Source organism: Nicotiana tabacum, chromosome 16, assembly GCF_000715075.1.
Source record: "Nicotiana tabacum cultivar K326 chromosome 16, ASM71507v2, whole genome shotgun sequence".
NCBI lineage: Eukaryota > Viridiplantae > Streptophyta > Magnoliopsida > Solanales > Solanaceae > Nicotiana > Nicotiana tabacum.
In genome coordinates, this window is record NC_134095.1 from 66,763,803 (window position 1) to 66,791,483 (window position 27,681).

Here is a 27,681-nt window from a genome sequence, read left to right on the forward strand (position 1 = left end):
CAAGTAAAGAGAATTTCTCTTTTTTTTTAAAAATCTAAACAAAAGTAAGAATATAAATTCATTTTCACTTTCCAACTTTTTACCTTCTCTCTATCCAAAAAACAAAGGCTAAATCCAAAATTCCAAATCATATCAAGTTTATTTTAGAAACGGAAAAAATTGTCTACTTGAAAACCGAGTTTCTATTGGCGTTCATTGTCGGAGCAAATATAATATACTATCCTCTCTTACCAAAAGTCACACGCTTGATCGATGATACCCATTTAATACTATTAAAACCTTTCCAAAGCGTTAAACAATTCAATTTCCCCCAATTCTCTTGCTCTATCTCTCCCAAAAATCGTACGATCTAGAAAACCCTAATGTGATAAATGCTACTTTAACCCCCAATTCTGCAAACCCTAGAGCTCGTAGCTTTTGATCCTCGTTAAAATTCTCCTTTTTATATCGTTTTTGGAATGAAGAATCCTACGGACGTTTTTGAGTTCAAACTTGAGGAGCAGCCTTCGGAAATCGAAGCTAATAGGTTTTGCAGCAAGTATACATTCACCCAAAATGGTAATTTTCAGCTTTGTAAATTTTTGTTGTTGTAGAATTTAACCATGGTTTCTGAACTGTTTATATTTTTATTTTTTACTTTTTGGTTCATGGGTGTGTAGTAACTTCTAATTTTATGAATTGTTTTTTTTTGTATTTATTGTAATTATATTTAACTGTTTAACTTTTTAGTTCCAAGATGTGTGGGTAACTTTTTATATTGTAACTTGCTTCTGTATTTTTCCTTCAGAAAGTATCATGTCTTTTAAAACTCTTTTATGAACGTTTGGGTTCTGTATTTCCCCCTCAGCAAGTATCATGTGTTATTAAGCTCTGCTCTGAACATTTAGGTTGTGTATTTTATTGTGTAACAACAACTACTTCAATCACAAGCTAGTTGGGGGTCATTTATATGAATTCTCAATTTTCATTTCCCTTCATTTGGATATTGTTTCATTCCGACTCTCAATATTTGGAACCCGATAACATTGAAGGTTCTTTAAATTCTCTATTGACATGCAAATCTTAAAAAAGATTTGTTTTTTCAGCACTTTTGTTGAGTTGGATTCTGTTCCCGTTTGAGTATAAATCAAACTCATGAACTCTGGTAGATGGAACACACTAGTATATTTTTCTTAGATCAAGAGTTTGCTTGATAGAATGTTAGAGTTCGTGGTAAGTATTAGAGTAAAGTTAGCCCCTGAATGGTCAAATGTAAAATTTTAGCTGTATCTTCACATCTATTTAATATCATTTATTGTCAAGTTATCTATTTATTTTATTTTAGTTTATTTTATTCCTTCTTTATTTTTCCCAAGTGGCATCAAAGCCTTTACATCCACGTTTCAAAAATAGATAATTTTGTATCTATATAAATGTGGGGGCTGATCTATGAATAGGAGATGTTGTACTAGCACCTACAAGCCCCAAATTATCAACAGGTTCTGTGAGCACATTAAAAATTCGTCTCAGTGTCATTTCACTGACCAGAACTAGGAGCTCCTGTCTCAATCACTTCTACTATCTGTTCCTCTCGTTAGACCGTTTGTAGCACTCATAGCTGCAATGCTTACTCGATTATTTCCTAATTATTATTATACCCCACTAGTCATATTAATTGGTTGACTTGGTAAATTGGGAGACTGTCACCACATCAAAGTGTTGGGGTGGATTTGGGGTCAAATAACTAAGGGTATTTAATGACGCACTATTGGGAAATTGGTTATAGAGACCTGGGATAGAGGAGAATGCTTTTTGGAGGGATGATTGCGGAGAAGTATGGGGTCTTGGAAGGGGAGGAAGTTCTAAAAATTTCTCACTCCCCTACGGGTGTAAGCTATGGAGAAATATCTTAAGGTTTTTAATGAGAACATATCATTATGGGTGGATTATGGGAGTAAGGTAAGTTTTTGGGGACCTTGTTGGTGCAAGAACAACATTTTGTGAATCATATTTCCAAATATGTATAGAATCTGCTGCCAAAGCCCAAAAGGAGATGCCAATCTCAAAGATATGGAGTTTTCAACGGGAGAAGTGCATCGGATTTTGAGGTTTATGAGGAACTTACAAAATTTGGAGATTACCGAATTTTTTAGTTTGGTCGAATTGCTTCACGCCCCACTTGTGGGATTACACTGGGTTGTTGTTGTTGTTGGTCGAATTGCTTCACAAACTAGAAACTATACTGGATAGCCATGATGTATGGAGATGGGGGCTGGGGATAACAGAGTTTTTTCTGTTAAGTCCGACTATGAGAAGCATTCGAATAGGGAGAAGTCGACTTTTTCACATGTCTCAGTATGGGCCCCTTGGATACTGCGAAAGGTGTGCTCTTTCACTTGACTAGCTACGAGAGGTTTGATCTTGACAATGGAGAATTTGAGGAAGAGGAAAATTACTTGTATCAAACTTATCAAAAAAAAAAAATTACTTTTATCAATTGGTGCTTCATGTGTAAAAGTTCAGGAGAAGAGGGGAATGATCTCTTTTTACATTGTCAAATTGCATTTTGTTTGTGGTGGAAAATTCTGAGGTGGTTTGGACTTCAGATGATGATGTCAAGCACTATAAAATGAACAATGTTTACCTCCTTTAGCACTTATGTGGACAGCATGGAGAGAGAGAAGTAGGAGAGGGTTTTATGGAGTAGAGAAGGATTTGCACACTTGAGGAATACCTTCTTATCCTTTGGTTCGTCCGTCCCAATTTATGTAATACTCTTTCCTTTTTTAGTCTATCCCAAAGGGATGATGTTTTTTTTTATTTTGAGACAATTTAGCTTTTAACATCACATTTTACGCCTACTGAATGATTTGTTGTCACACAATTATCTGTGCCTTGTTTTAAAGTCTCAAAGTTTTTCTTCCCTGCTTAAATTTTGTGCCCAGTCAGACATCACATAAATTGGGCCGCAGGTTCCTATGTAAAAAAGATTGAGTGTCATTTGTAGAAAATCATATCTTTTTTGTAAGGTTTTATACTTTTTCAGTTTCATCCCTTTAACGGAGTTGCTGCCGCTTCTTTTTGTTTCTTCTTTCTCTGTTTCCCAGTTTGTACAAGCAAAAAAGAAATCCAAAAAACAAAGAAGAAGACTGTTAATAACAAATTAGTATTTAATACTTTCTCAGTTTCTCTTGGGTATGTATGTACTTTCTCAGTTTCTCTGTTTCTGCTAATCTCTTGTTTAATAGTAAAAAAACAGCTTATATTTGCATTGATAAAGCTAATAAAGCTTTTTTCCCCTGTTTAGTAGCTAATTAGTGTTTGGTACTTTCTCTAGTTCTTCTAATCTTTTGCTAATAGTAAAAACTCAGCTGATATTTGCAATTATAAATTGATTAATGTCTTCTCTTCCTAATAACAATTTCAATGGCATTTAGCATTTAAAATTTGCTAATAGGAGTATTTTTTTGTTGACTTTTTGATTGTTTAGTTATTTTATTTATTTGTGCAATGCCATTTTGATATTCTTTTAAAATTGCGCTTCACTTCAATGAAGCAGCATTTCGCTTCTTCTCGCTTAAAGCCCTAGGGCCTTTGTTTCTTTATCGCACTTCTCGCATTGAAAAATACTGCTTTTTAGGTACAAATCTTGTATATGGGCATTTTATTGCCCCCTTTTAATAAAATTTATTACTGTATCAAAATAATGAGTAGACATACTATTTCTTGCGTTGAGCTCGTTTATGCTTTTGGTGTTGTTGTGCACTTCTCATTTAACAAGAAAGGGTAGATGCAATTCTAATAAGGATTAACTGCATGATCGAATTTGGGAGAATGACTTGACTGGTTTGTTCCTCTTACCTAAGCTGTTAAAGAAGTGGAAAATAGGGTTTTCTCTGGGGTGAAGTGAATTACAATGTATGTTAGTATAGGAGCATATTTATCAATTAGATAGTAACATTTACTGCGCAATCTGGATTTTGTGTAGTTGTTGTTCGAGAGTTGTGTTACTCATTAGTCTTGATTGGTGCTTTGGTCAAATGAATTGATGGGCGCATTTGGTTGGTTCAATATTTTTGTCGACTATCCATTTATGCATTCTTCCACCTCTATTTGATTATGGGTTATTGGTCATTAGGCAATTTGCAGTGACTAGTTAGATTATTCTGTAAACCCTGGTTGTCTGTTTCCTAAATAGAAGGGCCCATTGTGAGATACTTGAGGTTCTATTGGTCTACATACCTAATTTGTGATAAATTTAAGCCGGTTCCTACTGCCTGGTTCTGCTGAAAAAAAAGTAATAGAAGATCAGTCCTTTGTATTTGTGAATTCATCTTATATTAATTTTGGTTTGACATTTTTTATATAAATTTGTTTATCAATATTCATTTAAGGTGCACGAGGAACCAATATAAACTCAAAGGAGACTGGTGATGAACCTACTGTAGATATGGAAGCAGCTGACGGTGATTTTAATGGTAAAAGTGCTCCCTCAAGTCTGGATGCAGAAGATTGTAGTGATGAGAGAATGCTGAGATTGGGGGGCATTCCAACAATTACTTCGACAAAACAAAGGCGATATCCTGATAGGGAACCTAACAATTGTATAGATGGAAGTTTCTTGGAAGGCAGTTCATATACTGGAACAGCTTTTCAGGTGATTTTCTATGGATCTCCTTCCAAAATATAATGACATTCCATGTTTTTTCTTATTAGCTTTATCATTTTGATAGACTTTTCTCTAAAAAGGGCCATTTCAAAGATGGAATATGTGCAGGATGAATCAGTTGGCACGGATTCTGATGTTGATGAAAGCAGAAGTGATGAATCAGCATCATACTCATCTGCCACCCCAGACAATCATGGTGTGTTCTTATTGCCTGGGTCATTCTGTACACCAATATCACAACAATTCAAATATTGTGTCATCTGCTTACGTAGCTTCTTGTGTTTGTTTCAGACATCTTAGATGGACCATTATCAAATCATCAGTTTGACCAGTGGGGAATGGTAATGATAGCTGCTCAATTAATGAAAACCTTCATAGTGTAATGTAAATAATATCTAGCAATGAACACTCGCTAATCCTGCTCAGTTAGTAAGTGAATGATTGAAGTATCTACAGTTGCTGGCACCAAAGTCTTATCATTTTGTCTATGCTCTATTTCTATCGTTTACATTTTGAAAACAAACTGCATTTGCATTGATTATCGTATTCTCAATGTGTAAATATAAATGCCAAAACCGATAATGATATGAAACCAGGTGAAGTTTTGCAAATAATCATGATGTACTTGTGGAAATATTGACTTTCAGGGACTGTTTGGTACAAGCTCTTCATAAGGATTGCTGTTTGTTCTCTTTTATCCCTTTAACTCTGAGAAAGAAAAATGATACAGTTTTTGAGCAATAGCACTAGTGGAAGGTCCAGGTATCCGCATGCTGGATATTATCTATCTTGAAAAATTCATGCGCTAGGACTTCTACTTTCAAGGATATCTGCTATTCTTTGGCCTGAAGTCTCTTAGAATTAATTATTGGTCTACAGTAGTGAACTCATTTGAAATTAAAATTATTGCATGACTTGTGCAGTTTAGTTTCTTCCATTTTATCCTTTATTTACCAATATTTTTCTATTTTGCAGTTTGAAAACAAGCCAATTGTTTTCTGTCCTGATTATCTCTATTATCGAGGAACATCCTACGCAGTCACAGACACTACAGTAACCTTTTCCAGTAATTGTGTTGAGGTCAAAGGCTCAACACTGAACGGGGATTCAGAGACATCTTGCATTCGCTTTGGAGTTGAAGACGTATTCCAAATTCAATCTCATTTGTCAGGGAGGGTGAGTTTCATAGTTATTCATTTTGGAGCGAGTGTTATCTGATACTTGCGGATGTCATGGGGCTGAAAGCTCTCATTGTTTTGTTTCCAGTTTGACGTGGCTGTGTTTAAGATTCATGTAAATAAAAGATCAACAACACAAGGTGAAAATGCTCACGAGAGTTCTGGTATGCTTACACTCATGCTCTTTTTCTTTGATGTATTCATTTTCTGTTTAAACTCTGGTTATATCTTAATTCTATGCTCTTCTTGTTTTGAAGCTTTTATGTTATTATGTGTAAGTGGGGATCAGTAATGAGGCTGTTTGGTCTGATTTCTGTATCCAGTCCATCCTTCTCCCTTTCGCTCTATGGTTTTTGAGTAATGAACATAAGCATAGAAAATAAATTGAAAATATGTTTATTGTTTGGAGTTTCTTGTATGTGGACCTCTTCACTTTTGGATGTCCTTTTTTTTGATGACCGAGAAATCCGTCTGGGGATCATCCTTTGCACCAACCACAGCCTTTGAAACTCGGTGGATAATGGGCCCGCCTCTCTACCCTTCTCCACTTAAATACCAGGCTTTGCTTTGCATGGTGTGGGGGCTTGAACCTGTGACCTAAGACACAAATCCACCACCCTTTGCCACTTCACTTTTGGATGTCCTAGGGCTATGGGAATTGGGAAGTTGCTTATAACCTGCTAGAGCTGTCAAATGGGCCAGCCCAACCCAACCTAGCCCAGCCCACGTGGGCCTTGGCATTTCTATGGGTACTTTTGGTATGTGCCAACAATCTTTCTTTCTTTCTTAAAACTCTATGCCCAATCAAATGCCACCATATAAAATAGTGGAGGGATTACTATTATATAAAATAAAAATCGCAATGAAATTACTTTTTTCTTTGTTGCAAAGAATCAAACCATTCTATATTGATGACATACTAATTATAGGTAACAGATTCCGTATTGGACAAAGATAATGTAGAAGAAATCACGTCTCTTACCACTTTCCAATAATGTAGAGTTGTAGACAATATCAAGCTATGTTGTCGCACAAGTTTACTCTTCTGTCCTTCACTCATTGTATATTCACGTCTATGTTGCATTTCGTATCTACATAATGCTTCAGTCTCGTCATTTTGTTTCTTAGAATGTGATTTGGTTTCTTGAACTTTATCCATTGTATGCTCACATCTGTATTGCCTTTCTTATATACGTAGTGTTTCAGTCTCGCCAATGTGTTTCTTCTAAAATATTTTGTTTTCTTGAGTTTTTTCGAAAAAAAATTGTTTTGGTTTCTTGAAAACTCTGTTGTATATTCGCAACTGTAATGCCTTTCTTATGTATGTAATGCTTCAGTCTTGTCATTTTGTTTCTTCTAAAGTGTTTTGGTTTCTTGAGCTTCCATCTTTTTGGCAATCTCATTGATAGAGAGGCAAAATATCTTCTTGTCCTCTCTAGATTCTCTTCACAATTTTAGCTTCTACCCCACCGGATAGTAGAGTTTGGTCTTAAGAACCTTCAAGCCTTTGTACTTGCAAGTCTCTTCTCTTAACTGCTTTGTTTTAGGAACCCACTGGATTTTATTCTTCTTTTATTTCAAAAGTGAAGGCTCCTTCCAAAACTAAAGCTTTAACATAGTCTGTATCGAATGACAGGCTAACACTTGTGATTTGCTTCAAATTCAGAGCAAATAATGGTTATTTCTTCTAACTAGTGTGTAACGTGTAAAGAACTAAGCATAGCAATGAGTTTCATGCACACTAGACGATGCACTGCTCTTTGCAAAGGAAGTCTCGAGGACATTATCTGCAATTATGGGGGCACCATATGTTCTTTTTGATGAGATTTTGTGGCTTTGTAGTTATTGCAGAAGGCAAAATTTTGTTGGAGTATGCTATATTTGCAGTTCTGAGATGAATTTGGATTGAGTGAAATGCATTATTTGAAGTTAAAACTAGTCCTGGTTTCGGGCCCAGTAGTTTTCCTGGCATTGAAATAGTACAAGGCAGGAAGATAGGATCAAATGACATCCAAAAGGGCAGCACTCATTCTTGTATAGACTCTTATTTGCTTTAAAACTTCTGATGTTGCTTTTTGAGGATAGCGTGACGCCTTGGCCTTGTTTGATTCTTCATCAACATTAATAAATTATGTTTTTTCGTAAGAATCATGCTTTTATAATGTAAAATGATATTACTAGAAAGAATAATAAAAAAATATAGAAAAGTTATTGAAATGAATTTACTTTCCATCTCCAAGAATAATATTAACATCTCCATTGTGACCTCTAAGAAAATGCAGAATCGCATGAATCATGTGATCATGGCACAATACACATTGCAGAACTGCAGGATACTGATATTTTAAAGCAGGATATCTTTTTCTTAAAGTATTCAAGCAGAATATGGCAGTATAAGAATCTGGTATCATAACTTACGACAACTATGTTCGAGTCTTCAAGCTTACTCTGTTAAACATTAGAGCATTTATTTTGCTGTCTACAGCTTTTACCCTCAAAGTTGTATATTCCTTGCAATGACCACCAATTGATGTGGAGCTGTTTCAGAAATCTAAAATCTGGTTAAGAGTTCAGAACGGATGTTGCGCTGAAATGTTAGCAATATTGTGATGTTGTTCTACCAGCTTCTCTAACCTAAGTTCAGCTGCAGGAGGACAGCAGATCTTGGCTGATGAGCCTTTAATATTGCAAAATCACTGAATTTTGGAGGGGCAAATATTCAGGTTTTTAGAGTTGCTTAGGTTGGTGTGTCGACGTGCAGTGATTTGGAAATTAGGAGGGATACCATAAGATTGAAAGCTCTGAAAATCCTGTGTGCATTCCCTAGGAATGTCCCAAAGATGAGGCTGAATAAAGAATTAAAGAAGCAACAAATGCTTACTTTGAATCCATATGAATGTAATCATGATCTTTCACTATTTCAAGTTCCAGGTAAGGAAATTTTTATAACTTGGCTTCTTTTCCACTTAGAAATGCAAATCAAATAGGAAAGATTAATAAAATGAACTTAAGGCCTAATTGCCATATTAAGAGCAAACATGTTGAGAGATCTAAGGTTGTAGGGAAACTTCAACTCTAGAAACTTAAAAAGAAAACTGAAAAACTTTAAACAACTTATATTCTCAGTGTTATACCTTTGACGCATGCTACAAGGTAGGCCCGTATATATTAATTTTTCTTCTTTCTTTCTCCACTTGTGTTTTATATTTGTCTTAATAGAAAGGATTGTGTTAGAAAGGCTTGTGTTATATATACATTGATGCAACATGTCTAAGAGAGTATGAGGTGGTTTAGTGTTTGCTGCTTGTTTCCTTGAAATCCCTATGGTCTCCCCTGATAAATTTGATCTTGCCTCTGGTAATGAATGCTGAAGTGCTTAATGTCAAAGGTATTGAGGAGGTGGAGTTTGCTGTTAATGATTTTGACTTGTCCGAGAAATGTGAAGCAATTCAATCTTTGGATGGCTACAAAGCAGTATGGAACTAGTGAGTCCTTTCAATCACTTTTTCTCACTTGTGCTATTGCTTTTGGTTGCAGAATTAATGTGTATATTAATTCCTCTTATGTTTTTGCTAGTTTTTGTTGAATGACGGGGAATGTTTTCCAATTGAGCTGGATTTTGAATTGTTACCAGTTCTAATTACTGGGGCTAATTCTCCTTGGAGTAAAATTTTCTCATTCTTCTTTAGTTAAGAGAAAAAAGTTACTGCTAGAGACATATGAATCTGGCTGCTATACTGTGTTCTAGAGTCTCTTGTAGACTGAAATGCCTGGTTTCTTACTCCACTTTCATCCTCAGCTAGTTGGTTCTACCTTTTGAATTTAGTGCAGTGTTGTTTTGATATTTTAATAAGTCCCAGTTCTATCTATTTGCTCACAATTGCTTATTATTGGACATCATGACACTGCCCTTTCCAAATGCATGAACTGTAACATTGCTTCAAGCTCCATCAAGACACTGAACTTGATTGATTCAGCGACTCTGTGTACCTAGGACTTAAGCTCTTCGTTTATTATTTATATGTTGTAGTTGTGTTATTCTGCTCTAATCTTGATCACCTGGTCATGTAGCAATGAGATTGAAGAATGCAGGGAGAATTCACATGGAGAAACATCAGATCAGCAATCTAAGAAATATTTTCCAAGGTTAGTGAGGCAGTTTGTTATACTCTCCGTCTCTGCAGGTGGAGATTTAGATTCTGTTACATGAAGGGCCTCTTTTCTTATTTGTGTTAATAGTTGTCTTGTATCCATACTTTCTTATGAGATTTTAGTGATATTACTTTGACGGATGCTTATAACTTGGTAAAACCACTACCCTTTCTCTGTGCATGTGCAGTATGCAGAGCCATGACTTTGGTACACAGTATTTGGTTTCCATTTTATGGATGTTCTTTATTCTCATTCCATCTTTGACTTGGTAAATTATTCTTGTGGTCAGGGTTTCTTTGTCTTGGATTCTTTTCTCCCTGAAACTCTAGGCAGATGAGCTATAATGGTTGAACTTCTGTCCAACAGCTAGCTTTTTCCATATTCCTTATGCAATAGGTGATCCATGTTTTGGCACCTCCATGTTGTCCTCTTTCTTCTTTGTTTCCCTTCCTATTATGGTATTTATTCATTGAGCTCTTACCTTTGACTGGGTAGCTTAGTCCTGTAGCAGTAGGCAATGAGAATTTGGATGTTGAAATATCTAAGCTGCCTAAAAGATATTCTCCCAGTTGATTGAAACAGTTTGTTCTCCTTTGTATGTGGAGATTTTGAGTGCTGCTTTGCTTTTTTATGCAGGCTTTCTGGTTTCTTATGTGTGTGGGTGTCTTTTCTAAGGCAGAGTTTAACACATCGGGGTTCATTGTTTCACATAATGATCATCAAAATGGGGTGAAAATTCTTCTAAGAAAAAATGGGGTGAAAATACCCATTCTGTTTTTGATTAAAAACAAGTTTATGCAGCAATTGTGAATATCTTCAAAATGTTATAAACCACTAACTACATAAAAGAATCACCCAAGAAGGTAAATACGTTGCTGAAAATCAGAGTAGCATGCAGGATCAACCAATCAAAAGAACCAATGTATACATAGTAAACCCCCAAGTAAATTTGGTTTTGGCACTGTTTTTGGAGTGGGAATAAACTAAACTTTGGCAAGTGGGCGCCTGGGCGGTAGGACTTAAACCCCCAAACCGGTCCAAGGTTCGAGGCTCAGATTCACTGCACTGTGGTGGGCCCAACCCAGACTGACTCAGCTCCTAGGGGGCTGAGGCTGTCCACCCCCCCAAAAGCCCTAACCTGACAGGCCTAGTATACGGTTTAGCTCGAGACCTGCCAAGCCCACTTATCCCTCAAGACAAAGGTATTCTTTAGGATGCTACTTTCAAGATATGACCCTTATCTTGTATTTCCAAGTTTAAATTTGGTTTTGGCACTGTTTTTGGAGTGGGAATAAACTAAACTTTGGCAAGTGGGCGCCTGGGCGGTAGGACTTAACCCCCCAAATCGGTCCAAGGTTCGAGGCTCAGATTCACTGCACTGAGGTGGGCCCAACCCAGCCTGACTCAGCTCCTAGGGGGCTGAGGCTGTCCACCCCCCAAAAGCCCTAACCTGACAGGCCTAGTATACGGTTTAGCTCGAGACCTGCCAAGCCCACTTATCCCTCAAGACAAAGGTATTCTTTAGGATGCTACTTTCAAGATATGACCCTTATCTTGTATTTCCAAGTTTAAAGGGTGCAACCAACTACATAGAAAAAGCTTTTTGTGAAAAAATACACACCTTCGGTACAGATAACTTAATTACTATTCAAATTTATGACTTCGATACAAATTAAATAGTCACTATTGAAAAATTAACATCATATGAATAATTAGTATTAGATTAACTTTCTTACAAGGAATATGTTTGATCCCTTGATCTTGTATTTCCAAGTTTAAGGCCAAAATCAATTCCACCAAAAAAGAGGCTCTTTTTTTTTTTTTTGACAAAGCTCACACCTTTAATAGAAATGACTTATTTACTATTGAAATCTATGAATTTTATACAAATTACATATTCACAATGAACACAATTAGCATCATATATAAATAATACTGTAAAGTAAGATAATAGTTGTCAAAGAAGAAGTTAGCCGAAACCAAGATCGACGTACGATAGCCGAAACCAAGATAGACGTACGATACAAAGGAGGAACTGCAAGAGGAGGGATAAAGAATGGATCAAGACTTTGAAGGGTTAGAGAAGAGAGAGAGAGAGAGAGAGAGAGAGCACAAGATCCCGAGCCGGATTTTAGAGAAACTTAAAGAAAAAGATAGTTTCGAACCTTAAAATTGTTGTTCCATTGTAAACTATATACTAGATTTGAATAAAGGAGATGGTGTAGAATGGACGTGGGTTCTACCTAGATGGAGTTGTATCATTATCAAGGGTAAGGCGTTGGTGAAGATGACATGTGCTGGTGCATGGCTTGGCATTGACAACAGAGAAAAGGCACGTGAGCCTCAAAGGCTTTGGTTCAATGGCAGAGCACAATGCATGATGTGGGGGTTAGATGCAGGTGACAAGTTCGGATCCTGCCGCAGACAAAGGCTTGGTATTTTAGTAAAGAAGGATAGAGAGGCAGGCCCATTATCCATTGTTTTTGAATCTTGCACTAGTTGGCCCTTGGCGATTTGTTGGTCATAAAACAAAAGAAGCACATTTTCTCACACACGATGTGGGTGATGGTTTAGGTTGTGGCTGGGTTATATGTTTATATAAGAGGTGCGATTCAAAAATCTTCGACTAGAGATTAATTGAAGATTTTGTTCTAGTATGTTCGTCAGAGTTCTATAATGGATTCTTCTTTTTTTATTTTTTCGGTGAGTAGAAGAGGGTTTCTTTATTTGATAGGGGATATGGAGAAGCGACTTAACTAGCTTTGATACCATGTGGAAAAAGAAGAGGAGGAGAAAGAAGAGGTGGAAAAGATGATTAAAAGATTTTGGTTATGTCTAGATTGATCATTTCCTCAAGCCGTTGTGGTTCAAATAATTTGTTAATATGCTCTAAATTAGGAAATAATACACAGTGATAGTAATTGATATCCCTAATTACCTTTAATGTGCATGATATTTATTAATCTAAATTCATATTTACAGAATATCTGTGATTGCTTTCATTGGAAGAAAACTGTGACATCGCACTGCATTTATGTGTAGGGATTAAGGAATAGAATTTTGGCTCTGCTCCTGACATGTTCTCCCAGTTTGCAAACTAACCATTTTTAAGCTATGGTTGTTAATCTGGTAAAATTCAGGATGTCATGCCATTTTAATCCTTTTCAGTGTACTTTTAGTGGGCCTCACTAGGAAGTAGTTCAAGGACAGACTTCTTGGTGCAATATTTATAAAATTAATGTTGAATTATAAAAGGGACTCTTTTTGGCTTGTAAAATTTGGTCTTTCTCATTTGAAGTGTTAGTGGTAATTAGATATATATATATATATATATATAAAGCAAGATTTCTTTTCTTACTATCTGATGCTGAAGAAATTCAAAACTTTGCAGTTACGGTGAGCCGCTTGAAGAAGTTTATTATCCTAAAGGAGATCCTGATGCTGTTTGCATTAGTAAGAGGGACTTTGATCTTCTGGCACCAGAAACATTTGTCAATGATACAATTATTGATTTCTACATACAGTAAGTTCTCTTAATGTCATACCAACATATAATATTTGGCCTACAATGAAGAATCATTGAATATTCTGAAGCTAGTCACCTTGCTTAGTGGATGCTTCATACATTTTCTTTTCGTTTTTCTCACAGAATTGAACTTTTGTATGAATAATATGTGAGGACTGTTTGATTTCTATTTTTTTTCCTTTGACTTTAAACTTAATTTCTTGGTTTGCTTTGTGCCACCATTCTCATTTGGTATGAATTGAAACTAAAAATACTGACAGGTATTTAAAGAATGGAATTCCACCAGAGAAGAGGCAACGATACCATTTCTTTAACTGTTTCTTTTTTCGAAAGTTGGCTGACATGGATAAAGATCCAACCAGTGCATTTGATGGTCGTGCTGCTTTTTTGCGTGTCCGTAAGTGGACAAGGAAAGTGGACTTATTTGATAAGGACTTTGTTTTCATTCCTGTAAATTACAAGTAAGAAATGTGAACTAATGTTTTTTTTTCTGTAGAGGTGCTCTTTTGTAGTTAGTTGTAAGTAACTTATCTCGTGAACTGACAGTTATCACTGGAGTCTGATTGTCATATGCCATCCTGGTGAAGTGGCTAACTTTACAGGCAAGTCCATTCTGTTTTGCTTGACTTTTGCATTTGCCTTACTGTTTTTCCTTATAAATTGTTTCGTGTTTTTTAGATGATGATTCTGCAGTTAGCTCAGTCAAAGTACCATGTATATTGCACATGGATTCTTTTAGAGGAAGTCATGTGGGTCTCAAAGATCTTCTGCAAAGGTAGCAGTTTCCTACTAACCAGATATTAATATTTGAGAGAGTTCTTCAATGTTTGCCAGGGTACCATGCAAGAGTATCTAACAAGCAGGGGTAGTAGGCAGTGATGCTTGAATTATCACTGGTCGTTTCACTACCAAGCTATATAGCTTTTATGGATGTTTTTATAAACTGAACGTTTAGATGCTACAATTTTTTCTATCTTGTCTTTAGGAAAGTAATGAGTGCATATGGGGCCTGAGATTATGCAACCACAGGCAATTGCGTTCTACTAAACTAGGTGTTTATGGGGTACATATGTCATGCTCAGCCTAAGCGTACTCAATTAAATGGGCAATCATAACTATTGTATCATCTTAGGGATCATTTGGTTCAACGAATGTTATACGGGGATTATATACTGGGATTGTAATATGGAGATTAACAATCATGAGATTATTTTGTGCATATGTATGTATATACCATGTATAATCTTAAATATGTGTTTGGTTTTGAATGGTATACTATTTGTTTACTATTATACCCCTGAGATTCTTAGTAACATTTATTTGAATTAAAACAATGCTAATTTCCCATGTAAAGTCTTCTCAGTTCGTTGGAACAAGAAGGAATTGATTGGATCAGAGGCGGATCCCGGATTTAAATCCTATGGGTTCAATATTCAAAGTTTTTAGCATTGAACCTATTATATTTTTAAAGTTATGGGTTCATATCTAATGTTTTTGCAATTTTAATGAATTTTTACATACAAATTTTTACTCCGCATCAAAAGTTATGGGTTCAGTTGAGCCCGTTGGTTCAACGCTACATCCGCCCCTGGATTGGATCCAATATCGACTACCTTAGAAATGTGGATAAATAAATAAATCATTTTTACTTGTCCACTATACTAAAAATATGTTTTCACTTTTACTTGTCCATTATACTAAATCAAGAGAAAGTCAATCTTTTTTTTCCTGTTTTACCCTTATCATTAACTACTCATTCCCCAAGACTTTTGAAAATGCTTTCATTGTTATGGGTAAAATTGTAAAATATATACTTTATTTATGTTTTCTTAGAGGGAGTGCAAAGTCAAAAGTGGACAATTAAAAGTGAAAGGGGGAGTACAAAATAAGAAGAAAGATAATGTTGCCTTCTTTTCTTTCTTCTCACCTGGAAAAACAACCATTTAAAAGCATATATAAGTACAGAAGTTGAGAAGGTATCTGTGGTACTTCAACTCTTTCTCCCCATTTGCTTTGCGTCAATGCTATTCCGGTGCAGATTGGTGTCTTTGGTCACCTGAGGGGTAGTGGTTAGAGCTAATATCATCTTGAACCCAATTGTACCTTTCAGAATGTGATACTAGATAGAGTTGTGACTGGAATTAAAATACCTATATATTTTTTCTATAATAATAAGTAGCAGTCATTTGAGGAGATTGTCTTTAAAGTTTTTTTTTTTCTCATCAGGTGTGGAGTAGTTGGATTTGGAGTTTTTTATAGAGCAACTATTAAGATATAATCAGTTGTTTGTTGATTCTACCGATATTTGATAGGAACCTCGACGTGCTCGAACTCTCTAGTCGTGCCTCAGTGTAATCACTTTTCTGAACAATTATATACCCTGCAGAATCATCTGCTTCTCACTTAAGTCTTCATGCTACCCAACCTGAACCGAAGAGGAGTAGGGGAAGATAGACTTAATGATAAAAAAGATGCTTGAAAGATGTTTTATGTAAACAATGCAATCTTTCTACTTCCTCAGAGGCTGAATGTTACAAGTTAATTCAAAGTTTAGCTGGCATAGAGGCACTTGAAAGTTGTATCGTACTGCTTCAATACTCTATGCTGCTGCAGAATCTAATGAGTGTTGCCATTTCCATCTTACTTTCCAGTTATTTTCCTTGTAGATAGCATCAAATTGATTGAATTTGACTTCAATGCTGCCTTATTTTCCTCTTTTAATAACAGCTACCTCTGGGAGGAATGGAAAGAGAGGACAAAGGAAACGCCTGAAGTTGTCTCCTCAAATTTTCGAAATTTGAAATTTCTCTCTCTTGAGGTACAACCTGAAGTTTCGTTGCCCATTCTTATAAATTATTTGCATTCCCATACAAAACTTGTCTCATATGAGGAATTTGAATGTTCAGTATGAGAAAATAAATTTCAAGTTTATGAGATGATGTAATTTTACCTTCTTTGATATTGCCTTTCTGTGTTAGAGACATGGTCTCTAGTTGATTATGATGCTAGTTGGTTAAGAATTGTGGTTGTCATCACCCTCATGGACTCCTTGATATAAACGTTTTGATATAAAATTCATTGAGGGGGAATGGTATAATGGTAAAGTGCATCGGATGTATGACAATTTATTGGACAAGAATCACTATGAAATTGAATTTTGGTAGCAAAGTTCTGTTTTCGGTAATATCATTAAAATCTGTTCAAGCGTTCATATCCTACCGCGTCAAAGGCTGTGGTTTGAAAGAATTTGTACTTCCAAAATTACATTGGAGCCAAATTTGTGATTTGTGTATCTATGGTCTTTAATGTAACTTGGGAGGAGAGTTTTACTTGTACAAATTTAATGGAAGAGAATCACTTTGATGCATTGAATTTTGGTTCCAATGTTTTTTCGTCTGTAGGATTACTACTATCTGTCCAAGTTCATGGCCAACCATGGCAAAGGCTGTGGTTTGAAAGAATTTGTACTTCGAAGAAGAAAATGACATCGGAGTTAAATTTGTAATTTTATATTTTTGTGTCTAAGACCTTTAAGATAACTTGGGATAAGAGTGTTACTTATTCTAAAGAAAAAAAGTCCCTTATGTTTTAAGTTATCAATGTCAAGCACCTCTTTTAAGGTGTTGTTGTTTGTCAAATTAGATTAAGTTGGGTTTGTGTCCACAAAGGTTCAACCAAGTTGATGATTTTGGTAATCTGTCTTTCTTTCTGTTCCACCTTTGGTACTTATGCATCCTCCATTGGTATTTTTTTAGGATCTCTTGTACCTGACCCCTTTTTGATGAAACAAGAATATATTCCTATCATCATTACTAGTATAGCACCCACGCGATGCGCGGGGAATATAAATTATGTTGTGTGAGCTAATTTGTTTGACCACATTATATCATATTGCTTGAATTAAATTTCAATTCCCTTTTTTTATCCGGTGAAACATGCCCAAGAAGAAAATCTTATGAAATTAGAAAAAGGATTCATATGGCCATCGAATAACTTTTCAGTTCCTCACTTTTCTTTGTTACATAACCTACTATATTTAGTATTATTTCATTTGCTATTATGACGTTTTAGCTTGTTTCTTGACTTAATATTTTTGTTAATTCTTTTCTTAAATATAATATAGATATAGATATATATTTTCTTACTCCTAAAACTTTTCTTAAAACTTTTTTTCCATTGTACGCCTTCATCTGAATTTGTCCAAAATATAAATTAATTTTTTTAATAGTTATAAATCTACCGATTTTTTTTACTAATTGGTAGTCTATGCCTAGAGATTAAGTTTTTCTTCTCATTTGACTTTTTATTAAAATTTTGATTTTAAGATTTATTTGTTAAAGTCAACTATCTTTTAAATTATGCTTTATTGCTTGGTATTCCTCTATTGCCTAATATTTTTGGTTTTTGACTTTATCTATTAAGATTTGAGTTACGTGATATTTTACATATGTATGATTTTTATCATTATAACTCAAAAACGCTTTCTGATTTGAAATTCTAATAAATCTTTTTTGTAATATTTTATACCATTTCTTTTCCTTTTGTTCCTCGATTATCATTATTGCTTTATTCGTTGCTCAGTATGATTGCACTATCATGTGAATTTTTTATTAATATGCCTTTAGATTTAATGTCCTTGCTTATTACCTCCTTTAATATAATATAGATAACATATATTTCTTACTCCTAAGAAAGTTGGTTATTAATTTATTACTCTTTTATTTGAAATTCATTTATTGTTCTATATCTTTTTATTTTTGACCTTATCTATTATGGTTTTAGTTATTTTATTTGCATGAATTTTCTCATCATAATTCAAAAGATACTCTCTCTCAAATTTAAATAAGTTTCATCTCTACAATTTTATAATGAATTTTTATTTTTTTCCTGCGAGTAAGTTTATTTATTAGTCACTTGAAATTCTTTGATTGTTCAATATTATTTGATTTTGGTTTTATGAAAAACTACTTTCTCATCTCAAATTTAAATAAGTCTCATCATTTTATATTTTTTTACTTTTTCTTGATACGCCACTTGGTTCATATCAAGCTTGACTACCATCCTTTTAATATATTATCTTCATATCAAGCTTGACTACCACTTGGATTCACTTTCAAGCTTGTTTAATTCCAAAACAGGGTGATTTTTTTTTTCAAGTGAAAATAGTATTTGAAATTTAGAGTTTGTTTGGACATGAATATAATTTTGGGTTGTTTTTAAAGTTTTGTGAGTAATTTGAGTGAAAATTTTGAAAAACAACTTTTTGGAGTTTTTCAAATTTTCGAAAATTTCCAAAATGCATCTTCAAGTGAAAATTGAAAATTTTATGAACAAATGCTGATTTCGAAAAAAAAGTAAAAAATTTTTGAAAAAAGGGGAAAAATTTCTTATGTCCAAACGGACTCTGAATTTATCAATGATATATTGAGTATTATTTATGTACTTTTTCATTTCTTAACTTTTCTACTTCCGGTATAATCTATGACTCAAAAAAAATTCATAGTTAAAACTAATTTTAATTTTTTACTTCATCCAAACTATCTTCTCTTTTATTATTTTGTATAAAATGTATAAGTATTTTTAATATTTTTTTAAGCAATTAGATTTTTCTTCTATTTTATTTTCAATATAAAGTTCTAATTTAGTTTACTATGTTGCTTGTAATTGTTTCATTATTATATATCTTTTATTTTGTGTGAATTGATAATGACTTGCGAGACCAATATAAATAGGGGAAGAGAGAAGAATGTATTTTTTTAAAATTAATTCAAATATGTTTTGTCTCTCGATGCAATTTTATAAGTTTTATCTCGATTCAAATATTTTTGTATATCAATTCAAATATATACAAAATCTTGAAATGATATAATCTAATAAGAATATTAAAGATTTTATATTTTAGCTTTCAATTTCTCTTAGCATTACAAATTATCTCTATAAATCTAACTATAGATATAAATTAGATTTTGTCATAAAATCTAGTTAAATTTTGCTTTTAAAGTGTGAAGTAGCATTTTCTCTATGACACTTGGCTTGACTTCATGCTTCACTATTGTTCTTTTTATATAATAGAAGAAGTTATATTTTGTTTTGGGAACTTTCCAATTTAAAATTGAATAGGTTTCAGAATAAATAATTTTCAATATATAAAATTACTGTTTCCGTAAAAGAAATAGTTAATTCAAAAAGAGTAACTAATTATTCACATTACATAATGCATAATTAATTTTTTAAAATTTAAATTAAAAAAGAAACTAATTATTACCGAAACTAACTAACTTTGTCTTAAATTGTTAAGTGGCTTATTGTGAGGCTGCCACTTAGCTTAATGTGGATGCTTTTTCCTCTCGTTTTAATAATATATAGATTGCAAAGGAGAAATGTAATTGAAGAGTCTGAACAAAACAACATATACCCTTTTTTTGTTACTAGGAAAATACCCTTTGTCCCATATGATCTAAGATATCTTGCTTGCTTCTTCAGGTTAATTGAGAAGTTACCGTTTTTCTTCAAAACTTTTTCTGTATCATATTACGTATCAAAAAGATCATATACACTTCTAAATGAAGAGCAGAAGTTCACGTTATTATAGGAGTTGATTTTATCCCTATTTTGGACCTACTTGGATATAGAGAATTATTCTTGCGTGGAAGTTCAAATTATTATAAAAGTTGATTTCATTACCAACTTCAGACATAATTGCATTTAGAGAATTGTTCTTGTATTACTGCTCTGCGTAATTAAAGTTGTCATCATTGTTAGTGCTTTGAACACAATGATTTAATGGATGATACAACAGCAACAACAAACCCAGGGTAATCCCACAAGTGGGGTTTTGGGAGGGTAGTGGGTATGCAACCTTACCCCTACCTTGAGATGATAGAGAGGCTATTTCTGATAGACCCTCGGTTCAAGTAAAGATGAAAAAAGAAGCAGTAGCAATAAGTAACACCAGCAAGATAATAAGAAAGCTGAGCCCCCAGGGCCTACCTCAAGTGGCAAAGGGTGGTGGATTTGTGTCTTAGGTCACAGGTTCAAGCCCCCACACCATGCAAAGCAAAGCCTGGTATTTAAGTGGAGAAGGGTAGAGGGGCGGACCCATTATCCACCGAGTTTCGAAGGTTGCGGTTGGTCCAAAGGATCGGCCCCAGACGGATTTCTCGGTCATAAAAAAAAACAAAAAAACTGAAGCAAAAGAAATAACAAGTAGTAATAGAAATCTAAGAGTAAGCAAATACAAGACCAACACTTGTACTACTAGTATGGGCAAGGAAAACGCTCGACTATCTACGAACTTTCTACCCTAATCTCGATCTCCACACCCTCCTATCAAGGTAATGTTCTCTGTAAGTTGAAGCAACCCCATGTCTTGCTTAATCACCTCTCCTCAATACTTTTTTTGGCCTACCTCTACCTCTCCTCTGATCCACCAAGGCCAACCACTTACATCTCCTTACTGGGCCTTTTGTATTTCTCCTCTTCAAATGCCCGAATCATCTCGCTTCCCGCATCTTGTCCTCCACGGGGGCCACACCTACCTTGTTCCGAATATCTTCACTTCCTAATCTTATCTATCCTGGTATGCCCGCACATCCATCTCAACATCCTCATTTTTGCTACCTTCATCATCTGAACATGGAAGTTCTTAACTAGTCAAGACTACTCCATGCAACATAGTCGGTCTAACCACTACTTTGTAGAACTTACCTTTAAGTCTTGATGGTACATTCTTATCACACAAAATACCGGATGCAACTTTCCATTTCGTCTACCCCGCTCCAATACGATGTGTGACATCTTTGTCAATCTCCCCATTTCTTTGGATTACTGACCCAAGGTACTTGCAACTTCCTTTCTTGCAAGAGATGGCTTGTGTATTAAGCCCCACATCCACGTCCTCTTCATGAGCCACACGACTAAACTTGCACTCCAAGTATTGTGTCTTGGTCCTGCTCAACGTGAAACCTTTACTCCAGGGTTTAAAGGCTTGTTAAGAAAATAAATCACCCGTAGGTCCCTTTTCCAAATTAAAACTAATATCTCACATCGGTAGTACCAAATGTGACGACTTCCCCTATCTTTGCAGAATGCGCTTAGTGTGACAGCTTCTTAAGTCAGTAACTTTTTCCTCACTCAATGCATTCTGCGAATGATAAACACAAGACACCTCCTACTAAAAAATCTAAATCATTATTAATTTTGGACATAGGACTACATTTTATAAAACCGGTGGTAAGCAATATTTTTTGATTGTCTTGTTGTAGACTAAGGAGCCAATGCTTTCTCTTTGGCATAGGATGTGAGTCATGCTACCTCTATTTGGGCATCAAGAATTTGGGCATGTTTAGTGTGAATTGTGAAGAGAAATCTGAGGTTGATGGGCAGGTTCTTGGACCCAAGTTACTGGTTCACCTGTCACTTAGCTGATAAAAATTTAAGCTCTCTAATGTTTCTTTCACAAAGAAATTATTTATTTCTTGACTCTTATGCTTTGTTAGTGCATCTTTGGAGAGAATACCACCTTACTTGCATTTTCTCTTCACCGATTGTAGCTACCACAACAGCAAAATCTATCAGACTGTGGTCTCTTTTTACTACACTATGTGGAGCACTTTTTGGCGGAAGATCCTGCTTGTATCAGTCCATACAGGATAAAGAACTACCACAATGAATTTGTAAGTGTAGTGCTTGATTTGCACTTCAGTGTTATTCTTCAAAGTTCTTCAATTTTTGTTGTCTTCCACAATTTTAAATCACTTATTGCATATGAATGGACATTAATTTTTTGATTTCCTCTATTCTGATTTGATGCCTATCCTAAGATGTATTAATTGTTGAATCTTTTAACCAGTCTGGGAAATGTAGAGTCAGAAATAGAAACCTTCTTCAGTGAGATAGTTTTGAGACCACTTGGAAGAATTCTATGTCTGATATGTATTAATGTGAGACAAAAATGTTGAGCTGCCTTTACATCTCTGTTATCTTATTTGTATTTGATACATGTTAATAGCCGTTAATAACTGTGTTTTTTTGCGTGTATGTGCGCCTGATATACAATTTGGCATTAACTGGTTGCAGTTAATATTTGTTTTGTGGTGCCCAAAAACTTGGTTTCCCTGCGTTAGTGAATAAATAATGTACTATCCCCTCTTATGTCTTATGGGAATCTGCTCATTACCTTTGTCAGGCAATAGGTGCATAACCACCCTATGTTTTTGAACAGCCACTAACCCGTTCTCCAATTTGTGACAAAAACAAGCTCAGAAATGCAATCAGTCCTGTCTCTTTAAATGTGGTTTTGATGGGTGGGAGATTACCTGTGTGTCAAAACCCACTAGGAGTAGGAGAGTAACTCCACTCCAATTTCTTTCTCAAGGTGGGGTGATTTACTTAACTAAAAGTAAGGAAGTAATTAGTACTATATTGCATCAAGCGTGCTGCTGCTTCAGATTGCTTCTTCCTTATTTTGCTTTCACGAGCAAGTGACCCTGAGAAGATATTGTGCATTCTTACAATAGTACTCTGGTTATTTAGAGTTTCCTCTTTATTGTTAAATGAAAACTTTGGTGCACTTCTTAATTTCTCTCTTAACTAGAGTATACTGAGCATTAAATTTTTTTACTGGACTTATCTATGCTACTGGTTGCACCATCTGAGACCACCCATTATCCCAAGTTATAGAGAAGAAAGAGCAACCGGAAAGAGATGAAGGAGGCAACTACTTATGAATGGATTATGGGTACTCTTTATATCTTTCAGACATCTGTGCCATGAGAATCGAACTATCTCCAGGGAAAGAAAGGAGAATCTAGAAAAAGAACTGTCCCTGCTGTGAATATGAAGAAAATAGATCTTTTCCAAATTGAGGAACTTGGTCTTGTCTAAACAGAGCTCTCTGCTACTTCCACATAGCTGACATAGTATAGTGGTTACCTTGCTTAGTCTAGCATTCGTCCTGGTTAGCAAAGTCCATATCCTTAGATCTCGGATTGGTATACTAATTTTCCTTTCTTCTTCCCTTCTCTGGCATCATTCTTCTCAGTTCTCTTTTAGTGACTTCGATTATTTTATTATGCTGTTTATGTGTTTGTTTCTTGCATTTGTTACTCTTTTCTGGATTCTTGCTTGTATGATTTGGAAATTTATTTTTGGAATTTTGTTTCTTTGAGTTGATGAGTTTTCATGCCTAATAATTACTCTACTTTCTTTTGAATTCAGCTAAGTGTAAACTGGTTTCAACCTCATGAGCCTTCTATAAAGCGCAGTGCAATTCAAAGACTAATCAGTAACCTCCTCAAGAACCTTTCTCTAGAAAATTCTCCCTCTTGTGCGAGTGACAGTTGCTTTCCTGAAGGTGGTCTCAAGACGAGCAATTATGATGAAAATGCTGTAGAATTAGTATCTGAGCAATTTCGTTCATCAAAGAGTTCAGACAATTTACCATGTTCTCAAGCTAATGAGATAAACCCATTTCCTACTTCCTCCCTCGGGGGTGTTTGTGCTAGTGATTCAGGCCTTGTTTTGAACGAATCTTTTGAGCCTGAATCTGATGAAGAGTCATTGCTTGACATGCGCTTTGGTCACTCAGCATCTTTTAACGAGTTCAGGAGTTCATTGCCACCAATACATGTATGTAGTCATATATCGGTAACTACTTTAATAGTTCTCAAATTGGTAGACATAAACATAAAAATAAGTACCTATGGTTATAATGTAATCTTCAGATCATGAAGATCATCATTGTCCTATTTCCTTTCACTTTTCCCTTTCCTTTTGGTTTCAAATGAGAAAGAGGGTGGTGCTATCTTCTACGAGCAGTATACTGATTATTGATGCATAACATAGAAAAAGCTAGCTACTTCATTGAATATGTTCTTAGAATATCCTTGGGTACTAAAAGGTATTTATGGTTTATTGAACGATAAATTTCTTTTCCTTTTTAAGCTTATTTTTATGTTTTAATTTACAATTTTTATCAGTGTTATGTGTAATCCTTATTTTTTTAATCTTTTACGAGCCAAATATTATTTGAAGAAACTGAATGATATGGTTTGATTTATAATCTAATAAAAGTATATTAACATATTTTCTCTATATAAAAGAGTAAATTGTAATATAAGGGATAACTTTGCGACTTGTGAATTTAATGATAGCTTTGTTACATAGAAGTTAAAAGAGGGGAGGTTTAAATGCATGCCTCCAGTGAAAAGAATTCAAGTATAATTTTTGACACAAAATAGAAGAAAACAAAAATTTAGCACATAAAGGACTAAATTATTTAAGTTATAAAATAATTTTATTACACTAAATATCAATGAAGGGAGGTTTGTGTAATATCTGAAACCATAGGGGGTATGTGTTATATGCTGAAATCTCAGGGGAGGTTTGTGAAGTTATCTCTAAAAAAGTAAGAATAAATATAATAATCATATTGAAGAAGGCATTGAAAATTCAATTAATTGAAACATATGAAGTAAAAGCGATGTCAAACAAGCTCAAAAATCATTTTTAAATTTTTTAATTCAGATGAAGATTCTAATTCAATTGGTGACTTATTCTTCTACTAAAGTTCTAATTTCCTGTCCTGATATTCTTATATATTCATCTAAACTTTCCTTAACGATTAGTGTCGCTTGTCATATGCATTATTGTCTAATGTTGTCTTCTCTAAGAACAAGTTATGGGCATTGAGGTGTACGTGGTGCCTGCACTATATTGCCGGTTTAGCAAGACGAACGACCTAACCTATGTTATACCAAGAGTTAGGGGCTGGTGCGTGTATAAATGGCCTTAGCGACACCTGCTTTTATGCGCGGCTGAATAATTACTTGATTTTTTTTCAAATTTGATGTGTGGCATTTAAAACTATTAGTTTAAACACTTGCAGCAAAATTCAGTAAAATGATAATATCACCAAAAAGAAATAATGTGCAACTCCTTGTAAAGAAAATTGGATCCATCATAGTGGGATGAGGTACAGTAAAATTGAGTGAGTCCATTTTCAGCAATTCCAATAGCGCCAGTGATTTAGCCATCTTTTGGTACTTTTGAATGAACTTATCTTTGTACAATTTATGCTTTAAATAACTTGATAACTGTCAACATTTTTTTTTTGAAATGGTAAAAGTTGATAACACAAATTGTTTGTCTCAAAAACAGCGTAAAGGTTAAAATTGGAGTTGATATTATCAAAAAATTCCAGGATTTTTTCTGTGATTCCGAGTTCCAACTGACATTTTTTCAGAAACTTATCTCAAAACTAACAGTTATATTGTCACTATCATGCCTTCCATGTCACAATAGCAAATTGAAATGTTAAATGTCAGTTCTTTTGATTCTCCCTTGCAAGCCCCCAAGCCAATTTTCCTAATGGCCCATATTTACCCTCACCAACACCAGCTCTTCAAAGTTGCAGCTCTTCCCCTCAAGCCCCTCTCTTTCATTAAATGATACGCCTGTAGCTAGAGGACACATTAACATAATGATTGAATGCTTTAAAAAATGCTTCCTAGATGCACTTGAATCCATTGATTGAGTTTTTGTCTGTGTGGGTGAGAGAGAAATTGTGTGTGTGTGTGTGTGTGTGAGAGAGAGAGAGAGAGAGAGAGAGAGAGAGAGAGGGAGGGGGAGAGAGAGAGAGAGAGAGAGAGAGAGAGAGAGAGAGCTGTGCAAGCGAGGAACAGAGAGGTGATGGCAGGTGAACAGAAGCTCTGTTAATCATACAGGCATCAGAATTAATTTTTTAACATTGCAGCCTGACATCTTTTCTCTATGTATGTAAGAATCTTAGTGTTAGTTTTGGAATTACTTTTGAACACGTGCTTGGATGAGAGATATATATAATGCAAGTCTTTATATAAAACTTTTGCAAAGATTCCCTTTTCTGAGAATTCCTTAAAAATGGACGGTGTTCTGTTATCATGGTCATTTATGATACTGATTCACCTTTTGGACATCAAAGGAGTAATCTACAATGCATCTTGTTGACCGCTCCTGCTTGCTTTATTTTTGCTTGGATATTAGCTAGTTGTCCAATCTAAGTTGGATCTCTGATGGACTGATTTTGGTTGTATCATTCCACTTTTCTAAAGGGTCTGATTCTATTTTATATGCATTATATCCATAAATCACATTGAATTAGTATTATTGTGTTGAAACTCTGCTAGAAGTCACAAAGTTGTTGATCTTTTTGAAACAGGAAGAGGTAGAAGCTAGAGAGCACCTTGTGTATGCATCAACTGAGACTGGTCTTCAACATCTGGGTGGTAGTGGATCTGAACCCTGTGCTTTATCCTATTCATCCGGGTCTCTGACTGCTGAAGCTTCCTGGATACCTGGAGTGTCAGTTGTCGAAGCTGTGGACGAGGAAGACTCATCACCAACTACTTCAGTCCACGATTCTGAAAATCCATTGGAAGTTGAGGTTGTAGAACCATGCAGAGTAGATCAAAACATGAATTCAGATGACAAAATTAATCATCCAAAATCTGCATCTGTCAATAATATTGACTGTTTGGTTGATGGCGAAGCCGCTTCTGGCGAGCTGCTGGACATCACTTTGGCACAATGCTCTGCCGAGACACATGATAACAGTGATACTGGTCCTGTCACCTCTTGCCAGGAAAACCTATATGATATCCATGGGAATGGAAACCTTGCCTGTAAACGTTTGCTGCTCATTGGTAGTGGTCCTGGCTCAGAAGCAGATGCTCAACACAATGTGAAAAGGATACGTCTTACACCCTTGGATGAAGGGGAATTAGCATGTAGAAGTAACTTGTTAGATGATCTGCATTTGTAGATTAACCAATGGGAATTTTATCAAGCATTCTTTGCTCTCAAGGCACTAGGAATACAAGATTCTCTGTTAGATGCACACCCCTTCCTGTGAATATATTTTAGTGGGTAATATCTGTACACCCGAGATCTGATTTTATGTAAATGCTCTTAACCCGGGTTTTGGTATCATCCAGTTAGGCACTAATAGGTGCTTGATACACAGTATTTGGACTGATCGCCAATGCTGTCTTATTTTAGTTTCTTATCTATGCTAACAGATATTCAGGTGAATGGTGTCTTATTTTTGTTCCTCATCTATTTGATGCTAACATGCTTATGCAGAAGCACACCCTTTACGCTGCTATATTTGCAGAAACTCTACTGCGGTTGAGTTTGTG

At 35.0% G+C, this 27,681-nt stretch overlaps 1 protein-coding gene across 2 annotated transcripts; it reads left to right on the forward strand.

Moving 5' to 3' along the window:
• LOC107831795 (putative ubiquitin-like-specific protease 2B) lies at positions 1-27,574 on the forward strand. 2 transcript variants are annotated; one of them, XM_075232906.1, is made up of 16 exons: positions 1-558; positions 4,374-4,636; positions 4,757-4,844; positions 4,940-4,989; positions 5,624-5,824; positions 5,915-5,990; positions 9,215-9,311; positions 9,898-9,972; positions 13,370-13,501; positions 13,765-13,965; positions 14,051-14,106; positions 14,183-14,279; positions 16,232-16,322; positions 22,057-22,179; positions 23,723-24,133; positions 26,703-27,574. In XM_075232906.1, the coding sequence occupies exons 1-16, from the start codon at positions 459-461 to the stop codon at positions 27,303-27,305; spliced, it is 2,664 nt and encodes an 887-aa protein (XP_075089007.1). In that variant the 5' UTR covers positions 1-458; the 3' UTR covers positions 27,306-27,574. The 2 variants fall into 2 exon arrangements, with proteins under 2 accessions (XP_075089007.1, XP_016515075.2); XM_016659589.2 differs by having other exon boundaries at positions 148-558; positions 4,742-4,844.
• Positions 27,575-27,681: the final 107 nt, after the last annotated feature.